Raw genomic sequence first — 19,000 nt, forward strand, 5'->3', positions numbered from 1 at the left:
TAGGGCGATGGGACCTTGTTCTCTCCAGCCTCAGTGGCCATGGCTGCCAGGTGGGTGGGTGAAAGATCTCAGTGTTGACAAAGGACTGGCGACAACAGCCAGCAGCATGGATGATGGCTTGGCCCTGACACCAGGGCTGGGCTGAGGCTGTCATAGCTTGGGAGCTGCGACTTGGCAGACTTGGTGCTGGTCTTCATGCTCCGAGGCTGACCCAAAGATGAGTGGCTGGGGCTTGAAAAAAGAGCAGCGTGTACATAGTGCAAGAGTGTATTTTCACGTGTACCTGACTCGTATGCGTACACAGGGCACATATTCGCACAAACCTCATGCACAGGGGATCATGGACGTGTGTACTGTACGTGTGCCCCCCATGCACATCTTTGCACTCACATACTCCAGGGCTGTGTGTGGGTGCCCACGTGGGTACACGTGTGGTCCAGGGCAGTGAGCACGCTTGGTGATTCATGCTGGTTTCCCCGCCTTCTGCCCACGGATGCTACCACTTCTCTGTGTATCTCCAGGGTATCGACCGCTCACACTCCTGGGTGAATTCGGCTTATGCTCCAGGAGGCAGCAAGGCTGTGCTGCGACGGGCACCCCCTTATTGTGGGGCCGACCCCAGACAGGTGCCCTCCCTACCTGCCCCTGCACGTGGGTCACCCCACCTCAGCATGAGCTCCTCCCACCTTCCTGGCTGCAGCCGACTAACCTAGGGGGGCTGCCTAGAGGAGGCAGCAGACCCCCTCCTGCATTTGTTTGGGGCTGTGGAGTGGGTGTTGTAGGCATCACAGGGTCATCTTAACCAGCCTTTTGCTGCCGCACCAACCACAGCCTCCACCAGAGACAGAAGGGACCGGGTGGTATGCAAATAGCATGCAAATGATATGCACATCCAGCCACTGTAACCTCACTGCCCCGCATGGCCCCGCATAATCCTCTCTGTTCAGGAGACTCTCAACTGTCCCCTTGACACAGCAACCTGAATGATGCCCAGGGGATGGAACTGAACCTCGGGGCTCCCCCACCCCATTTCAGGCAGAGGGACCCCTGTGGGCAGCATCCTTTGCTTTGTCCCTTTCCAGCAACCTAGTGTGATGAGGGCCTTTGCCATTAGAGAGACCTGGGTTCAAGTCCTGGCTCTTCTATGGGCTCACCCTGCACCCCAGGCTCTGAATTTTCAGACGTGGCGAAGGTGCAAAATCAAATGTTCAGCACAGTGGTCCTGAGCCTGGGAGGGAGTTAAGGCATCGCAGGTGGGAGAGATCGTCGACCCAGCCTTGGCCCTGCTGCTGGCTAGTCAAGGATTATAGAAGCTGATCCAACAAACTCACAAATACCTAAGTGCAGGGTGTGAAAATGCCTGAGAGGAAATGAACAGAAATTGCGCCACCAGCCTCCCTCCAGGCAGTCTCGGGGAGCCTCTCCTGGGAAGTGATATTTTTGTTGGGACCTGAGGGTGAGATGGAGCCAGCCAGGGCAGGGTGGATGTTCCAGGTGGAGGGAAAGTCATGTGCAGAGGTTGGTACCAAGCTCAGAGGCCTGTGGGCACCAAAAGGAGGCCACAGGAGCTGGACTCCCCACACACTTGGCTCCAGGCCCTTCCATCTCTGCTCCCATCACCCAGGGAACCCGCACTGCATAGCGGCCAGGACACTGTTAACAGCAAGAGCAGGGGGACTTTTGGGCAGTCTTCTCCCATGATTGCTAGGGATCTGGGCTCATGGGCCCTCCCAGTCCCCCCACATTTTTAACAGGTCTCCCCCCCCCAGTGCCCTCAGTTCTCTGAAGTGTCAGCCAGGCCTCAAAGAGCACATAGGAGGTGACAAGGTGGTAGGAGGGCAGGCATTCCAGGCAGGAGGAGGCAGTGAGGCTGGCCTCTGCAGCAGATGGCACATATGATGCAGGCCAAGGAGCCCAGGGCCTGTGGCTGGGACTGTGGGAGCTGGGGGGCTCTCCAGTGCTGAGGCAGAGGCCTGGGCAGGTCCCAAGGCCAGGCCAGCTCCATCACTGAGTCTCCTCTCCCTGTCAGTGGCCTCACATCCTGACCAGCAAAGGAGGAAGGGAGAGTGGAGCTTGGGCGCCCCATACCCATTTCACAGATGGGGACACTGAGGCCTAGCGAGGCCCCAAACAAGGCTGAAGCAGGGCCAGACCTGGAACCTGGGACTCTCTCAGCTGCTCTGCTGCCTCATCACCATCTTACTTCCTCTGTCCTTTCTTTTCTTCTTTTTCCTCCTTTAATCCCCTTTGTCTACACTCTACTACCCCATCTACACTCTCCCTCCTCCACCTTGATGCTCTTCTCCTCCTCCATCCATCCTACAATTCACTGATTCACACTCCACCCTTGTTCACACTCACTCACCTCCTCTGACCCACTGTCTCTCCCTTCACTTTCTATACTGATTTCACCCTCCCCACCTACACTCCCCCAACCCTTCTCTCACCTTTGTCCACTGGGTCCTGCTCGGCTGTGCTCCTCGCCTACCACGGGCTCCCATCTGCCTTCTCACCTGTTCTGTTCACCTTACTTGCTTATTCTCCTCTCTTCCATCACATTCTGACCTTCTCCATCTGCACTGGCACGCTTCGATCTTTATTAACCGGCTCTCTCCATCCATGCCCCCACTGTCCATCCACACGGACATGTCTTTCCTCTGTCCATGCTGACCATCTCTCTTCCCCATGTGTACCGCCTGCACCCGCACTAACCCCCTCGCCATCCCACCCCCCTCACCATCCCATCATAGGCCATCGACCGCAGCTCTAGCCGAACCTGTTCCTACCTCGAGGGCTCCTCCTCAGCCCCACCGGCCACCCAGCCGAGACCCACTGCACAGAAGGTAGTGGGAGGCAGGGGGTGGGTGACTCCATTCTGCCCCCAGGCCCCAGCAGGGGGGGTCCAAGCAGGGGGTACAGAACTCCCTTGCTCTTGAGCCCAGCAGGGTCTGGAGAGCCCCAGGGAAAGAGCACATGGACTCCTTCTGGCCCCTCTCCTCCCGCATGGCCTCCCACTGCTCTAACCCCCAGCCTTCCAGCTGCATCCTCCCCTGTCATGCCCTCCAGATGGGATATGGGGTGGGTTCCTCTGCTGTCTGTGACCCCTGCCCCTGTCCCCAGCTGCTTCACGAGGAGCTGGCTCTACAGTGGGTGGTCAGCGGCAGTGCCGTGCGCGAGGCTGTCCTGCAGCACGCCTGGTTCTTCTTCCAGCTCATGGTGAGACACCCTCTCCGCCCTGGAGCAAGAGGCCCCCAGGGAGAGAAGCCCCCTGAGAAATAGCCCTAAGAGACCCCCACATAGAGAGAAAAGAGATGCCTGAGGGGCTCTCTCCCTGGAGAGGCCCCCTGAGGCTTACCCGGAACATCTTCAGCAGTGACAAGGCCCTTCCCGCCCCCAATCGCCACCTTCCTTATGAGACTATGTGGAGAGAGACCTCCTCTAGCTCCTCCCATACCCTATCAGCCCCGCCCCACGCAGGCTCCACCCATAGTCTCCCAAGCCGCGCCCACAACATACAAGTCCTGCCCACAGCTATCAGGCCCTGCCCTCACCCCATAATTGCAGGGCTCAAGTCACGTCCAGGACCCCTTATGCGCACGTTTAGCCCACTTCAAGTCACCACCCACAGCCTCCAAAACTCCGCCCCCCTCTGGCAAGTCACCTCTACCCACAGCCCCTCAAGTCCTACCCCGGGCCCTCTTGCCCCGCCCCCAGGTGAAAAGCATGGCGCTGCACCTGCTTCTGGGCCAGCGGCTAGATACACCTCGAAAGCTTCGCTTCCCTGGGCGCTTCTTGGATGACATCGCAGCTTTGGTGGGCTCTGTGGGCCTGGAGGTCATCACCCGTGTCCACAAGGTGAGGGGGTGGGGCCTCAATGGTGGGGGCGGGGCCGGGGTGCTGAGGGAGGACATAGAGCCAGTCAGGTGGGGCACCAGTCCTGTCCAGTGCCTCCTAGCTACAAGAGTGAGAATCCTGTTTGATCGGTCTGTTCACTCAGCATCTATTTCTTAAGCGCCTACTGTGTACACAGTCTTTTGCTGGGCATTAGAGACACAGCAGTGAACAAAATAGACCCAAATCCTTGCCCTCATGCAGCTGACTTAGGGGGAGACTTGAAGGAGGTAAGAGAGCAATCTTTGTGATACCTGCGGGAAGAGCATTGTGGGCAGGGGGAACAGCAACTGCAAAGGCCCCGAGGCAGGACCGTGCCTCTGTTGGAGGAGCAGTGAGGTCAGTGGCTGAGGTGGAGTGAACAAAGAGGGGAATGAGAATTGGCGAGGGCAGGGAGGTGACACAGCAGATCCATTAGCCCTTAGCACAGTGCCAGTATACAGTAAGTACTCAATAAGTGGATGTTGATGTTCTGAGACCTTGATGGTTGTCCAGGCCCTGGGTCACTACTACCAGTGCTCACAGGAGCTAGGCAAATAATAATAATGACAATAGTAATAAAATTGTGCACCTATTGAGCACTTACTGTGTACCTGAATACTTCAGATGGATCCCATCATTAAATTCTCCAAATAACTCCATGAAGTTGGTATTATGGTTATCTCCATTTTACTGATGGAGAAACTGAGGCAAAGAATGACTGAGTAATGACCTGATAGCACATAACCAGGAAGGGGCAAGATGGGGATTTGAACCCTCACTACCAGCTTCTGTTGGGAGAGTGGGGCTTATAGTGGACTAGAGCGGAGCATGTGCACATTAGCTATGGCCAGAATGTCTGATTTTTAAAGAGCAGGGGGACTTTTGGATTGGATGGGAATTTTCCAGATTTTTGAAACGCCGGTCTGGCCCAAGATGGCCCTTGTGCAATCCCCGGCGACCTCTGGGCTGGCCTCAAAGGTCTCAACCTTGTTTCACTAGAGCCTCCCCAAGGGCTGAGTTCCCAGGGGCTGAGCCAGTTTATTACCTCAGAAAGGGCTGCAGGGAAGAACAACAGCTCTGAGAAGCAGGATTGTCACAGCCGCAGGGAGCTCATCGGTGACGGGCCACAGCAGTTTCCTTCCTCCTCTTGACATGTCTTGAGCATCAGCTGAATCAGGCTTTGTGCACAAGGCAGACTCAGTCTCTGGCCCCTCTGTGTCCTTGGAGCTCAGGCGGATTTTGCATTTTGTTTCTTTGTGTTGCAGGGAACTGAGGGTCACCGAGACTAACTTGTGAGGCCATGAAGGAGGAGGGCAGCCAGCACCAGCTGGACCTTGAGGCTGTAGCAGCCTCCTTGCTGTTCCTCACACCTGCCAAGCAGGCACTTCCTGCTCCAGGGCCTTTGCACTTATTGTTCCCTCTCTTCAGAATGCCTTTCTCCCCCAGGCTCTTTCTCATCCTTCAGCCTTCCTTTGAAACAGCCCCCTGTTACTTGTCTTTTAAACACATAGAAGTATCTGGAATACTTTTATTTATTTTCCCCTCCCCCACCTCCCTCACCACTGAGACTGACCTGGACGAGCAGCAAGGACTGTGTCTCATTCACAGGACTTGGCACATAATAGATGCTTAGTACATGCTTGTTAGACAATGTCTATATCAGTTGAGGCAGAGGTTAATTTGCTTGAACATCATCACAAGTGGTTTAAATGTGACCAGAGTTTATTTCTGAGCGTAAGTGAGCTGCAGGGGGCTCCACCATATAGGCCTAGCCACCTGTGTTCATTGTGGCACCTGCCACATCAGTCATTACAAGCAGTGAGAACAGGAGGACCCACCCCTTCTGTGGCTACAACACTCCTCTCAAATCCCATTGGTCAGAATGTGGTCACATGGTTGTTCTCAGCTACAAGGGAGGCTGGGAAATGTAGTCCCAGCTCTGAACTCTGAAGAAGGGTCTCAGCACTGAAAGAGGGGAAGAGAGCATGAGGGAGGTCTGCAGCCAGTGTTTGCCATCCATGTTGTGTTATTCAGATATGGGGAGAGGGGACAGAAGAGTGTCCTTGACAGAGCTGTGTGGAGGGTAGGGTAGGTAGGCACGTAACTGTCAGGGAGGGAAGGGCTAGTCAGATGGAGGAGGACAACCAGCAAGGCCAGGAGTCTGGAGCCCAAAGATAAGGGCATGTCCAGGAGACCCCAAGGCTTTGGGGCAGTGACGCGGCTCCTGGGGGTCACTGGTGGCCTTGGCGAGAGGAGGCCCAGTGCAGGGACTGAGGCTTGAGGGGGCAAGTGGGTGTGGGCTGACAGGCCCTGTGCCCCCAGGATGCAGAGCTGGCGGAGCGCCTCAACGCCAGTCTGGCCTTCTTCCTCAGCGATCTGCTGTCCCTGGTGGACCGCGGCTTCATCTTCAGCCTGGTCCGGGCTCATTACAAGCAGGTAGGGGTGGGCGTGGCAGGAATGGCACACCTGCAGGGATGTGGGAGTGGGGGTGGTGGGCAGAGCAGTGTAAATGTCACCCACTGACGCCTCCCCCGCAGGTGGCCACGCGGCTGCAGTCAGCCCCTAACCCGGCAGTGCTGCTGACTCTGCGCATGGACTTCACCCGCATCCTGTGCAGCCACGAGCACTACGTGACCCTCAACCTCCCCTGCTGCCCACTGTCGCCCCCGGCCTCGCCCTCGCCCTCTGTATCCTCCACCACCTCCCAGGTGAGCTGGTCTCACTTCTGGTTCCTCTTCTTGATCTATGACCTCTTTCCTTCAACTCTCCTTCTGTGGTTCCCTCATCTCTGTCCATTTCACCGTGGGCCACTGCCCAGGGGACTGACTCCTTACCTCTGACCCTTCACCTCTGACCCCTCATTCTCAGCAGTTTCCCAGGGAGGACCAGCTTCTGATTTCTCACCCTGAAGTCCAAACTCCCAGACTGACTTTCCATCTGCTGTTTCACAGACCTCTGACTTTTGACCCTATGCCCTGTCATCTCATAGATGGGTTAACAACAACTTCTCGCCTCTGACCTTTAACCCCATGCCCACTGTCACCTCCAGATGAGTTAACCCCAGTTTTGCACCTCTGACCCTGGGCCCCTGCTTTGTCCTCCATCCTCTACAGAGCTCCACCTTCTCCAGCCAGGCTCCAGACCCCAAGGTGACCAGCATGTTCGAGCTGAGTGGGCCCTTCCGGCAGCAGCACTTCCTGGCTGGGCTCCTGCTGACGGAACTGGCACTGGCCCTGGAACCTGAGGCCGAGGGGTGAGCACAGGCCCTGTCGGGTCCCAGGGCCAGGGAGGAAGGTCCAGGAGCCATGCCCACTCTGTCCTGAGCACCTCACTACCCCACAGGGTGTCCCTGCTGCACAAGAAGGCCATCAGTGCTGTCCACAGTCTGCTCTGTAGCCATGACGCTGACCCCCGCTATGCAGAGGCCACCGTGAGGGCCCGGGTGGCCGAGCTATACCTGCCGTTGCTGTCACTCGCTCGGGACACGCTGCCACGGCTGCACGACTTTGCTGGTCAGCGGGCCAGGGCGGGATGAGGTCATACAATCTGGGGGTTTGATTGCTCACACAAGGCTCAGGTCAGGAAAGGCAGGAGAGCAGATTAGGAGTGAAAACACAGACATTAGGGTCAGGGGTGTGAGTTCAAGTCCTGCTGCAGGGTCCCAGGACGGCCATTAATCTCTCTGAGCCTCAGGTTTCTCACCTGGGGGGAAGTGGTAGCACCAGCTACTTCCTAGGATTATGTGAAAACTTGGGGATTGTAGTACTGGGATATTGACAGCCCATGGTAAGTGTATTGTCTTCTAGAAAGAGGGTGTGAGGAGGGGAGGGTGAAGAATCAAGGTGAGGGGGCAGTTGGAGCCATGTATTCATTTGTTCACATGAGCGTTCATTGACACCATTGAAGGACAAGTGTGTATAGTGGTTGGAGACACAGCCTTGGGATTGGTGGGTGGATCATCCACCTTCATCATTCAGGGGAAACTCAGTTGTTATCTCTTGAATTTTTTTTCCCGCATCCTTTTCTCTTCTCTCCTCCTGGGACTCCAATTACACGTATGTTAGACCTTTATGATCATGTTACACGTGTCTGCTGTGCTCTGTTCTGTTTTTCATTCTGTGTGCTCTCTGTGCTTGAATTGGGGAACTTTCTGTTCACCTGTGTTTGAGTTCACTACCTCTGTCTTCTGCTGTGTCTGGTATATTAACCTTCTCCATTGAATTCTGAATTTCTGATGTTACATTTTACAGCTGTAAAATCTGATTTGTTGTTGTTGTAGATCCAACTCTCTATTGAAATTCTCCACCTTTTTACCCATATTTGTGCATCTTTTTTGCTACTTTTTGTTTGAAAGTCCCTGTTTGCTCACTTCAACATGTGGTCGTCTCTGTGCCTGCTTCTGCTGGCTTTTTTCCCCTATCAATCACATTTTCCTGCCTCTTCACATGTCTTGTGATTTTTTATTGTATTCTGGACATTGCATATAAAAGAACCATCAGGACTGAAGCAATGTCATCTTTTCTCAGAGAGGGATCCCCATTCTATCTCTTAGGTAGAGAGGATAAGGGGCTGATCACTCAATCCATTCAGGAATTAAGCTAGGTTAAGCTGGGCTGGAGCCTTAGTAAAACTCAGTCTGCCTTTTATTTCAGAAATCTCCTGGGTGAGACTTGTTCTGTATTTGGCAGCTCCTCTCTCTGATGAGACTGGCTTTTGGTGGGGGAGAGGTATTGGTGGAGAGAGTACTCTTTGATTTTTTTTTTTTAATTTTAATTTTTTAAACACCTTTATTATGGTATGATCCCTGTACAGTAAACGACACATATTTAGATGAACAATTTGATGAATTTTGATAGATGTATACGTACACCCATGAAACCACCACCACAATCAAGATAGCTGACATTTCTATCACACCCCAAGAGGTCCAGATTTCGACTTCCCAATTTATCCCTTCTCACCCCCTTAATCCCCGGTAACCGTAAGTTTGTTGTCTGTTTCTGTTTTGTAGATACATTGATTTGTGTCCTTTTTTTTATATTACACATATAAGCAATATCCTGTGGTATTTTTCTCTCTTTCTGGCTTATGAGGGCACTGTTTTAAGATCATAGATTTTGGAACCAGACTGTTTAGGTTAAAATCCTAGCTCTGCCATTTAACTGCTGTGTGACCCCAGGCAAGTAACTTAACCTCTCTGTGCCTCAGTTTCTTCATCCATAAAGTAAGGATGATAAAATACTTACCTCACAGCGTTGTTTTGAAGAGTAAGCATTAATATTTTTAAAGTGCTTAGAACAGTGCCTGGCACATAGGAAATGCTATGTAAGTGCCAGTTGATGCTATAAGAGTAGCAGCAACATTTATTATTATGGTTGTCATTGTCATCATCATCATCTTAATAATGTGCACCAGGCCATGTTCTCAGTGTTGAGCATAGTGCCCAGAGCAGATACAGTCCTGGCCTTTGTGGATCTTACAAACAGTTGCAGGATGAATTACAAGTACAATAAGTGAGCTCCGGGAGTCAATAACTAGAGACCCTACCTTGGTCTCAGAGGTGGTATCAGGGAAGGCTTCCCTGAGGAGGTGGCCTCTGAGATGAAATGTGAGATAGATACAACACCTACCACAGGCTCATTCTTCTCATCCCTCAGAGGGCCCAGGTCAACGGTCAAGGCTAGCCTCCATGCTCGACTCAGACACAGAAGGGGAAGGGGACATCGGAGGCACCATCAACCCCTCAGTGGCCATGGCCATTGCTGGTGGCCCCCTGGCCCCTGGTTCCCGGGCCAGCATCTCCCAGGGCCCAGCGACAGTGAGTACTGGCCTTGTCCCCAGAGACACCATCCAACATTTAACCATCTCTCTGCCTGCGTCTACTGTCTTTTCTCCCTTTTCAATCACGTTTTCCTGCCTCTTCACGTCTTGTGATTTTTTTTTTTAATTTTTGGGTGGGAGGTAATTAGGTCTATTTATTTATTTATTTTTAGAGAAGGTACCAGGGATTGAACCCAGGACCTCATGCATGCTAAGCATGTGCTCTACCATTTGAGCTATACCCTTCCCCCCCCCCCGATTTTTTTATTGTATCTTGGACATTGTTTGTAAAAGAACTGTAACCTGATAATAGAAGTTATATAATGAAGTGCCAATCAGCTGGTTCTCATCTTAATATGGAGAAAATGAAAGTGTACTGTCTCCCTTCTGAGCGCCCCGTCCCCTCTCCGGCCCCAGGCTGCTCGCTCAGGCTGTGCCCTCTCTGCTGAGTCCAGCCGGACCCTGCTGGTGTGTGTGCTCTGGGTTCTGAAGAATGCCGAGCCGGCCCTCCTGCAGCGCTGGGCTGCGGACCTGGCCCTCCCTCAGCTGGGTCGTCTCTTGGACTTGCTGTACCTCTGCCTGGCTGCCTTTGAGTACAAGGTTCGAGTTGTGGGCAGGGGGCTGGGGTTCTGGGGTGCTGTGGGCTGGGCGTGAAGGGGTGGACTGTGTCTTCAAGCACAAGGTCCTGGAGGTTGGAAAGGGCCAGAAGAAACAGGTCCGGGCTAGCCCCCAGAAAAGGGCAGAGTCAACCTTGAACCTGTTCTCTGTCCTCCCAGGGGAAAAAGGCCTTTGAACGTATCAACAGCCTCACGTTTAAGAAATCACTGGATATGAAAGCCCGGCTGGAGGAAGCTATCTTGGGCACCATCGGAGCCCGGCAGGAGATGGTGCGGCGGAGCCGTGGTGAGAGGGAGATGCACGTCCCCACCTGGCGGCTCCCAGTCTGTGTCCCAGGGCCCTGAGGCGGGCCATCTCTGCCTCTCGGTCTGGCTCACTTTTCCCAGTAAGAAGTCCACGTTATCCCCATACACATGGGTGTCTGTGTTCCCCACTCATGTCTAACTGCGTCCACTCCGCAAGTGCCCACATCACCCAGTGTCCTCACAGGTTTCCCACATGTGTATCTTCTCATGGTCACGCGTGTCCTTATGTTTTTGCACATCTGTGAACACACACCTGTGCATCTCAGAGAGAAGCCCATTTGGGAACCAGGAGAACGTACGCTGGCGGAAGAGCATCACACACTGGAGACAAACCTCGGACCGTGTGGACAAGTAAGCGTGGGTGGGAAGTATTTCGCTGGGGTCAGACCAATTTCCAGAGAACTAGCACCTTGAGGGAAGCTGAGGGAGGGGAAAGAGCTCAGCCATGGGGTGGGGTCTGGCCCTGAGAGGCGCCCCCAAGCCCTTTCCATCCCCTCCAGGACCAAGGATGAAATGGAACACGAGGCCTTGGTGGACGGGAACCTGGCAACTGAGGCCAGCCTGGTGGTTCTGGATACACTGGAGATTATCGTGCAGGTAGGGCTTGATCCAGCATCTCCCTGGCCTCTGACCTTACCACAATGCCTTGTGATCTCTGACTCCAGAATCCCTCTCCTTCCCTAACTCCTTAACCACGCCAGTCTCTAACAGCTGGATTTCTGGCCCCCCAGACGGTGATGCTGTCAGAGGCCCGGGAGAGTGTCTTGGGTGCAATACTGAAGGTTGTGTTGTACAGTCTGGGCAGTGCCCAGAGTGCCCTCTTCTTACAGCATGGCCTGGCCACACAGCGGGCCCTGGTGTCCAAGGTGAGCACCCCTGACAGCCACGCTTCTTAGAGTAACAGTCACAGCCCACTCATTGAACACCTGCTGTGTGCTCAGTAACTCCATGGGGAAGACACTCCTTAGCCACAGTCTGCAGAGGAGGGAACTAAGGATCAGAGTGGCAGAGTCACTCACCCAGAGTCACATAGCAAGCTTAAACCCAGGTATGACTCAGGAAGCCTGCTGGGCTTGGCCAGAGAAGACAGAACACAGACGGATGCCCCTGCCCAAGTCCTCACCTTCTGAGCCAGAATGGCGAGGGGCTGACCAGTGTCTGTCTCACCCTGGGGCCCAGTTCCCAGAGCTGCTCTTTGAGGAGGATACCGAGCTGTGTGCCGACCTCTGCTTGAGGCTCCTGCGACACTGTGGCAGCCGCATCAGCACCATCCGCACGCAGGCCAGCGCCTCCCTCTACCTCCTCATGCGCCAGAACTTCGAGATTGGCAATGTGAGTGGGGGTGGGGGGCGTGGTCTGCAGGAGGCTCTGGTGAGGAAGGCCCGCCCAGGGTCTCCACGCAATAGACACAGGGCGAGAGGGGAGAGGTGAAGTCAGCAGGGCGGGCAGGCCCTGGTGTGAGGGTCCGAGGCCCGCAGGCAGCCTTGCTCTTCCTCCCCGGCCCGCCCAGAACTTTGCCCGAGTGAAGATGCAGGTGACCATGTCGCTTTCATCCCTGGTGGGGACCACGCAGAACTTCAGCGAAGAGCACCTGCGACGCTCGCTCAAGACCATCCTCACCTATGCCGAGGAGGACATGGGGCTGCGGGACAGCACCTTTGCTGAGCAGGTGACCCTGCCGGGCCCCCGCCCCACCTTCTGCAACCCGGATCTTTGCCCCTCCCTGCTTGACCCCTGACCCCATCACCTTGGCCCCGTCACTCCCTGCTGCTGTTCCCCCATCCCAGGTCCAGGACCTGATGTTCAACTTGCACATGATCCTGACTGACACGGTGAAAATGAAGGAGCATCAGGAGGACCCCGAGATGCTCATCGACCTCATGTACAGGTGAGGAGGGTCAGTCGGGACCTTCCACCACTCATACCACAGACAGGTGATGGGAGGGGAGAGGGTGAAAGGGACAGGTAAGGGGAGCTGGGAGCAGGTGAGCGTACAGGTAATAAGAGATAAGTAAGGATGGCCAGGTGAAGAGGAACCAGGAGAGCAGAGAGATGACAATGGCCGAGTCAGTAAGCAGACAGGCGAGGGGCCAGGTAAGTGGACAGGTGAGCAGACAGATGAAGGCACAGGTAAGGTGAGGGCAGGTAAATGACCAGGTAGAGAGGGTACCAGATGAACGTACGAATGCAGATGACAGGGGAGAACAAAGACAAGTGAGGGGGACAGGTGTGAGAGACAGGTGACGTGCTCACCCACAAAGGGGTGACAGACCAGGGGAACAAGTGACCTGGAGAAGAGTGAGGGGTATTTAGTAAGAAACTGGGGAGTGGGAGATGAGGGCACAGGTGATGGAGATGAGACGGAGGGCAGGGGGCATACAGGAGGGATGGGCCTGGGCAAACAGGTGACTTGGCTCAAGTTTCCAGGTAAAGTTAAACTGATGCGCTGAAGGACAAGTGAGAGGTTGACCCCTGTGGGGGTGGTGCAGGGCTGGACAGGTGAGGGGTGGGCTAAGTTAGGAGACAGGTGAATAGAGGAAGAGAGGAGATGAGGGACAGGTGAGGGGATGGACAGGTGATTGGGGAACAGGGGAGGAGACTGGCTGGTCAGTGGGGCAGATGAGTGTGGTAACAAGTGAAGAGGATGGACAAGTGAGGGATGAGCAGGGGAGGGCAGGGTGGGTCTCCAGCCTCCTCACATCACCCTCACCTGGGCTCCAGGATTGCCCGGGGCTACCAGGGCTCCCCAGACCTGCGGCTGACGTGGCTGCAGAACATGGCAGGGAAGCATGCGGAGCTTGGCAACCACGCAGAGGCCGCGCAGTGCATGGTGCACGCAGCCGCCCTGGTGGCCGAGTACCTTGCTCTGCTAGAAGACAGCCGCCACCTGCCGGTGGGCTGTGTTTCCTTCCAGGTAAGCGCCCGAGCTTTGGGTGGCGGGGCAGGGCAGGGTGGGTGCGGTGCGTGTGGGTTGAGGACCACGTCCTGATGCCACCTCCCACCCAGAATATCTCATCCAATGTGCTGGAGGAGTCTGCCATCTCCGACGACATCCTGTCCCCCGACGAGGAGGGCTTCTGTTCCGGGAAGCATTTCACGGAGCTGGGGTTGGTGGGGCTGCTTGAGCAGGCGGCCGCCTACTTCACCATGGTGAGGCCTGGGGCCGGGGCGGCGTCCTGACTTCGCTGACGGGCCCCATACCGGCTCCCTGAGAATCAGGGCGAAGCTGCTGCCTGGACTCTTTCCGGGCAGGGGATTTGTGGAAGAGAAGAATTGGGATCCCTCAGAGACCCTGTTACCTCCTTTCTCCCCAGAAAACCCTTGACACATGGTCTGGATATAGTAAGCCTTCAGTGTGTTTAGTTACTATTTGAAATTCTTTTTTATTGTAAGAAATTTCAAGAATACATAAAAGAAGAAAGTTGTAACCGCACCACTCCCCATACCCAGCACTCAAACTCAGTGACCATCTACATTTACCATCCTGTGTTCTGTTTCAGTTTTTGACATTGAACCTTCTTTTCTTTTCTTTTTTATTTTTTTAGAGAGTTTTTTTGGTTAATGTTTTCATTACTATCACTTTGCTGGAGTCTCAGAGACAAAGGCCTCAAGAATAAGCTAGACAGTAGACACAGACCTCTGACAGTCAGCAAACATCCTAGGACACCTGCTGTGTGCCAGCTTGATGCCGGTGCTGGCTGGGGTCCCGGGACTTCAGGAGTGGTCATTACCAACGCGTCAGGAGGCAATTGGGTATGGAGGCCTTAGGCACCAGGCCAGAAGGGCTGGCATTCAGGGCCTGGCCCTGGGGAGCCTCTCCATGTCTCCGAGGTTCAGTTTCTTCTCTGAGAAATGAAGGAAAAAATGGCTTCTCCCACAAATGATGGGACATGGTAAGGTGTAGATGTGCACAGCATCTGGTCCATAGTAAGTGTAGCGGAGACCACAGAGGATGTCTGAGGGGCTGAGTGGAAAAGCTGGTGCCCCCTTTGGGGCAGATGTGGTCAAGGTGGGCTTCCTGGAGGAGGTGATGGAAGATGGCACCCTGGAGACTGGGTAGGAGCATACAGGGAGGGCTGTTCCAGGCAGGAGAGAAGACCAGGGCGGGTCCTGGGAATCCTAATGTGCTCCCACCCCTACCCCCAGGGTGGGCTCTACGAAGCAGTGAATGAAGTCTACAAGACCCTTATCCCCATCCTGGAAGCCCACCGTGACTACAAGAAGTTGGCGGCCGTGCACGGCAAACTACAGGAGGCCTTCACTAAGATCATGCACCAGGTGGGCCCAGGACGCCCTCCCAGACCCTGCCCTCAGCCCCAGCCTCTGGCTTCTGTGGGGCTCAGCTGACCTTGACCCTTTTCTCCCTGCAACAGAGCTCCGGCTGGGAGGTGAGTGGCCACCTGCCCCTGGGGCCCCCATGACGCCCGGTCTCCGCAGTCAGGGGCCACCAGGGGGCGCTGGAGGAGCACAGCCACCTGGCCGCAGGGGCTCAGTGGGCGATGATGACGCACCCCCACTACTTCCCCCCAGATCCCCCCTCCCTGCCCCAGATCTCCAGGGCAGCCTGTGACTCACAGCTGGGAGCTCTCCAGAGACACCCCTCCCTCGGGCAGGGCCAGCTTGGTCACTGCCTGGAAGAGGGGGGCCTCTGACTCCCTCCCTCTGTTTCTTTTTGTCTCTGTCTCTTTGTGTCTCTTGATCTCTTCCCCTCCATCTCTCCCTGTCTCTCTGTGTTTCTCCTTGATCACTCTCTCTGTGTGTCTGTCTTGGTCTCTGTCTCTCTCTGTCTCCCCAGCTTGCCCCAGAATCTCTGCTCCTCATTGCCATTTAATGTTCCCCCTCTCCCGCCACTCCTCCACTTGGGTCTATTTTTAGGCATCTCCTAGTTTGGGGAGAATTTTCAGGCCAAAGATGGCAGGAACCCAGAGCCAAGGCGGGAGGCCTGGGTGGAGGCCGGGCGGGGCGGGCAGGTCCCTGCTCCCCGGATCTCGTCTCTGCTCATGGAATGGTTCTCATGAGGCAGCGTAACCAGGACCGTCGGGGTTGGGGACTCTGACCTCTGACCTCTCCCATGATTTTGTCTCTCTGCCCCCTGCTCCCCCATCTCCCGGTGCCCACCCCACTGTGCCTGGATCTGCCTTGGTGAGTGAACATGGAGCCACCCCCATTCTTTCTGGTGGAGGGTAGACTACCTAGGGGTGGGGAGACCCTCCTTCCAAACTTAGGTCTGGGAGGGGAGGGGATGCTCTGGAATGAGGGAACCAAAGCCTCTGTCCCAGACCAAGAGATGGCCATGTCTTCCCTCAGCCACATGCATTTATTGAGCACCTGCAGTATACCCAGCCTTATAGGCACTGAGGACACAGTTGAGAGCAATAGAGCCCCAATCCTCATTTCATATTGAGATTCAGACTCTGAAGAACTGCATGGGGCAAGAGGGAGAATCAGAAACTAGGGCTTTGTGTTAAATGAGAAAGGTTTGAGGGAGGCAGGAGACAGGCTGGGGAGAAAGAGTGAGGTGTGGGCAGTTGGCTGTCACCTGGGTCCACACTCGGATATTCCCAGGGTCCTCCTGCCTGTGCCTGGGATGTGATGTTCTTGGAGTCCTCAGGGTCCTCTGCCCATGCCAGTGTCTTCGGTACTTGGGGCTGGAGGACACGTGTCTCTGGGGCAGGGGGACCTCCCGTGAGGCCTCGTGAACAACGACAGCTTTCCCACAGCCGCAGCGCGTGTTCGGGACATATTTCCGTGTGGGCTTCTATGGTGCCCGCTTCGGCGACTTGGACGAGCAGGAGTTTGTGTACAAGGAGCCATCCATCACGAAGCTGGCCGAGATCTCTCACCGGCTGGAGGCACGTCCTGGTGGTGGGGGGTGGACAGGGCTCTGGGCTGACCTTGGGTGGAGTGGGGGCTGCAGTTGTGCGGCCCCAAGTCAGCCCCGTGTCTCCAGGAGTTCTACACAGAGAGATTCGGGGAGGATGTGGTCGAGATCATCAAAGATTCTAACCCTGTGGACAAGACCAAGCTGGATGCCCAGAAGGTGAGGGCTCCCAGCCATCCCCATGGGGTACTATATTCAAGTACTAAAACCTGTAGCCCCTCAAATCCTATTTCTCTGGGAAACTCCAAAGCTTATCTCCCTCAGAGAGCCCCAAAATCCTATTCCTCAGGGGATGCCCAAGCATTCAGATGAAACATAGGGAGACCTAGAAACCCCAGATCCAGAGCTCCCAGACCCAGGGAGGCCCAAATCCCCTTTCTCCAGGGAAGGGTCCCCCGCGGGAGGCCGGTAAGCCCCAGGTGTGTGTGCTGGGGCTGAGAGCCTCACCCCTGAGCCCTGCACCCCAGGCCTACATCCAGATCACGTACGTGGAGCCGCACTTCGACACCTATGAGCTCAAGGACCGGGTGACCTACTTTGACCGCAACTACGGGCTGCGCACCTTCCTGTTTTGCACGCCCTTCACGCCCGATGGGCGCGCACACGGGGAGCTGCCCGAGCAGCACAAGCGCAAGACGCTGCTCAGCACAGACCACGCTTTCCCCTACATCAAGACGCGCATCCGCGTGTGCCACCGGGAGGAGGTGGGCGGGGCAGGCCTGGGGAGGGAGGTGCAGGGACCCCAAATTCCAACCTCCAGACCCCAATCTGCAGACTCAACCCCACCTCCAGACCTTGCCGACCCATGACTGGACTAGAACCAAAGTTCCCAGAACCAGACAAAGGCACCTGAACCTTGACCTCCACCCTGCCAGACCCAGGCACACAAGAGCCCCCAGGCCCTTACACAGTCTCTTGGACCCCTATCCACCCCCAGGTGGGGTCCAGGCTGCCTTGGGCGAATTTGGGTCAAGACATCTTCAGGCCCCAGCCCATGCGTCCTCATCCCCACCCTGTAGACAGTGCTGACACCAGTGGAAGTGGCCATCGAGGACATGCAGAAGAAGACCCGGGAGCTGGCCTTCGCCACTGAGCAGGACCCACCCGATGCCAAGATGCTGCAGATGGTGCTGCAGGGTTCCGTGGGGCCCACGGTCAACCAGGCACGGCCGGTGTGGAGGGCAGGCTGCCCAAGGCCCCCGGGGCCCATGCAGACATCCTTACCAGCCCCTCGTACTCCACAGGGTCCACTGGAGGTGGCCCAGGTGTTTTTGGCCGAGATCCCAGAAGACCCCAAGCTCTTTAGGCATCACAACAAGCTGCGACTCTGTTTCAAGGACTTCTGCAAGAAGTAGGCCTGACCCCCACCCCATCAGAGCCCCTCTAACTCCCCATTGTGACTTTCTGCCTACTTGACTCCCAGTACAGCCTGTCAATCAGCCTGAACAGCCGTTATAGTCTCTGATTTCCATGAAGTCATACCCACCTGTCAGGCCCCCCATTATAGTTCCTCTGAATGCCTGATGCCACCTCATGGACTCCCCACTTTCTGTCTTGCTTCCTGTCCTGAGTATCAGCCCCTGAGCATCTCCTGCCATGTGGTCCTCAGGTGTGAGGATGCTCTAAGGAAGAACAAAGCCCTGATTGGGCCGGACCAGAAGGAGTACCACCGTGAGCTGGAGCGCAACTACTCCCGCCTGCGGGAGGCTCTGCAGCCCCTGCTCACCCAGCGCCTGCCCCAGCTGCTGGCTCCGACCACGACCAGCGGCCTCAGGTGCCTGACCCGGGCCCCCCACCCTAGAGAGGGCGAGAGGGGGCAGGCAAAGCTGGGCACAGCAAGAGGGCTGGCATACATGTGCACATCAACATGGGTGGTCACGGCTCGGGATGTGACCCACAAGCATGTGAATCCTCAGACGTGTGCATAAGTGCCAGCTCTGAGCAGTCGTTTCTGACTCTGGCTAGGTCAGTTCCCAGACATGTGACTTCAATTTTCTGAGCCTCGGTTTCCACATCTGTAAAATGGGCATGATTCATATCGACGGGTGGATTCTATGAGAGAATCTCTAATTCCGCGGCTAGATCAGAACCAACATGAAAGGAGCCAGGAAGACCATAGAAGGATCTTTGGAGGGGGAGGAGGAGGAAGAGGCTGGGGAGCATTATGAAGTTGGGGGCCCTATGGCCATGTTGACCCACCTTATTCCTTCCCCAGAAACTCCTTGAACAGAGCAAGTTTCCGGAAGGCTGATCTCTGAGCCCACAAGGCCTGAAGCCACACCCAGAGGAGCCAGCACCTTGACCTCAGCTGTCTGCCTTCCTGAGAGTCTCCCCCACTGTGGGGTGACTACATTGCACATGGGGCTGGGCCCTCTGTCCCTCTGTTCTTGTCTGTGTGCACTGATGCTTCTCACCTTTTCTAATTTAAAGTGGTTTTTAAAAACAGCTTGTGTGGTGTGGTCCTTAGGGGCTGGGTCCTGTGTGTTCACTACCTGCACCCCCT

The 19,000-nt window shown here is 55.5% G+C and overlaps 1 protein-coding gene across 6 annotated transcripts in view; it reads left to right on the top strand.

Annotated features, from left to right (window-relative positions):
• Positions 1-18,942, top strand: part of DOCK6 (dedicator of cytokinesis 6) — a 39,793-nt gene extending 20,851 nt beyond the window's left edge. For 2 of the 6 annotated variants that reach the window (XM_031437213.2, XM_031437214.2), the window contains exons 23-50: positions 522-626; positions 2,751-2,843; positions 3,121-3,216; positions 3,715-3,855; positions 6,196-6,309; positions 6,411-6,581; positions 6,987-7,126; positions 7,216-7,385; positions 9,531-9,691; positions 10,111-10,293; positions 10,470-10,596; positions 10,883-10,967; positions 11,117-11,213; positions 11,348-11,482; positions 11,796-11,948; positions 12,127-12,285; positions 12,404-12,504; positions 13,338-13,530; positions 13,623-13,766; positions 14,763-14,894; positions 14,990-15,004; positions 16,343-16,468; positions 16,567-16,656; positions 16,965-17,201; positions 17,517-17,660; positions 17,742-17,848; positions 18,107-18,271; positions 18,713-18,942. In XM_031437213.2, coding sequence (XP_031293073.1) covers positions 522-626; positions 2,751-2,843; positions 3,121-3,216; positions 3,715-3,855; positions 6,196-6,309; positions 6,411-6,581; positions 6,987-7,126; positions 7,216-7,385; positions 9,531-9,691; positions 10,111-10,293; positions 10,470-10,596; positions 10,883-10,967; positions 11,117-11,213; positions 11,348-11,482; positions 11,796-11,948; positions 12,127-12,285; positions 12,404-12,504; positions 13,338-13,530; positions 13,623-13,766; positions 14,763-14,894; positions 14,990-15,004; positions 16,343-16,468; positions 16,567-16,656; positions 16,965-17,201; positions 17,517-17,660; positions 17,742-17,848; positions 18,107-18,271; positions 18,713-18,755 — 3,627 coding nt within the window. In that variant the 3' untranslated portion in view covers positions 18,756-18,942. The remainder of the gene's footprint in view (positions 1-521; positions 627-2,750; positions 2,844-3,120; positions 3,217-3,714; positions 3,856-6,195; positions 6,310-6,410; positions 6,582-6,986; positions 7,127-7,215; positions 7,386-9,530; positions 9,692-10,110; positions 10,294-10,469; positions 10,597-10,882; positions 10,968-11,116; positions 11,214-11,347; positions 11,483-11,795; positions 11,949-12,126; positions 12,286-12,403; positions 12,505-13,337; positions 13,531-13,622; positions 13,767-14,762; positions 14,895-14,989; positions 15,005-16,342; positions 16,469-16,566; positions 16,657-16,964; positions 17,202-17,516; positions 17,661-17,741; positions 17,849-18,106; positions 18,272-18,712) is intronic. The other 4 variants (XM_031437215.2, XM_031437216.2, XM_064480215.1 and 1 more) reach the window with 3 other exon arrangements.
• Positions 18,943-19,000: the final 58 nt, after the last annotated feature.

This window comes from Camelus dromedarius, chromosome 27 (genome assembly GCF_036321535.1).
Source record: "Camelus dromedarius isolate mCamDro1 chromosome 27, mCamDro1.pat, whole genome shotgun sequence".
NCBI classification, from domain to species: domain Eukaryota; kingdom Metazoa; phylum Chordata; class Mammalia; order Artiodactyla; family Camelidae; genus Camelus; species Camelus dromedarius.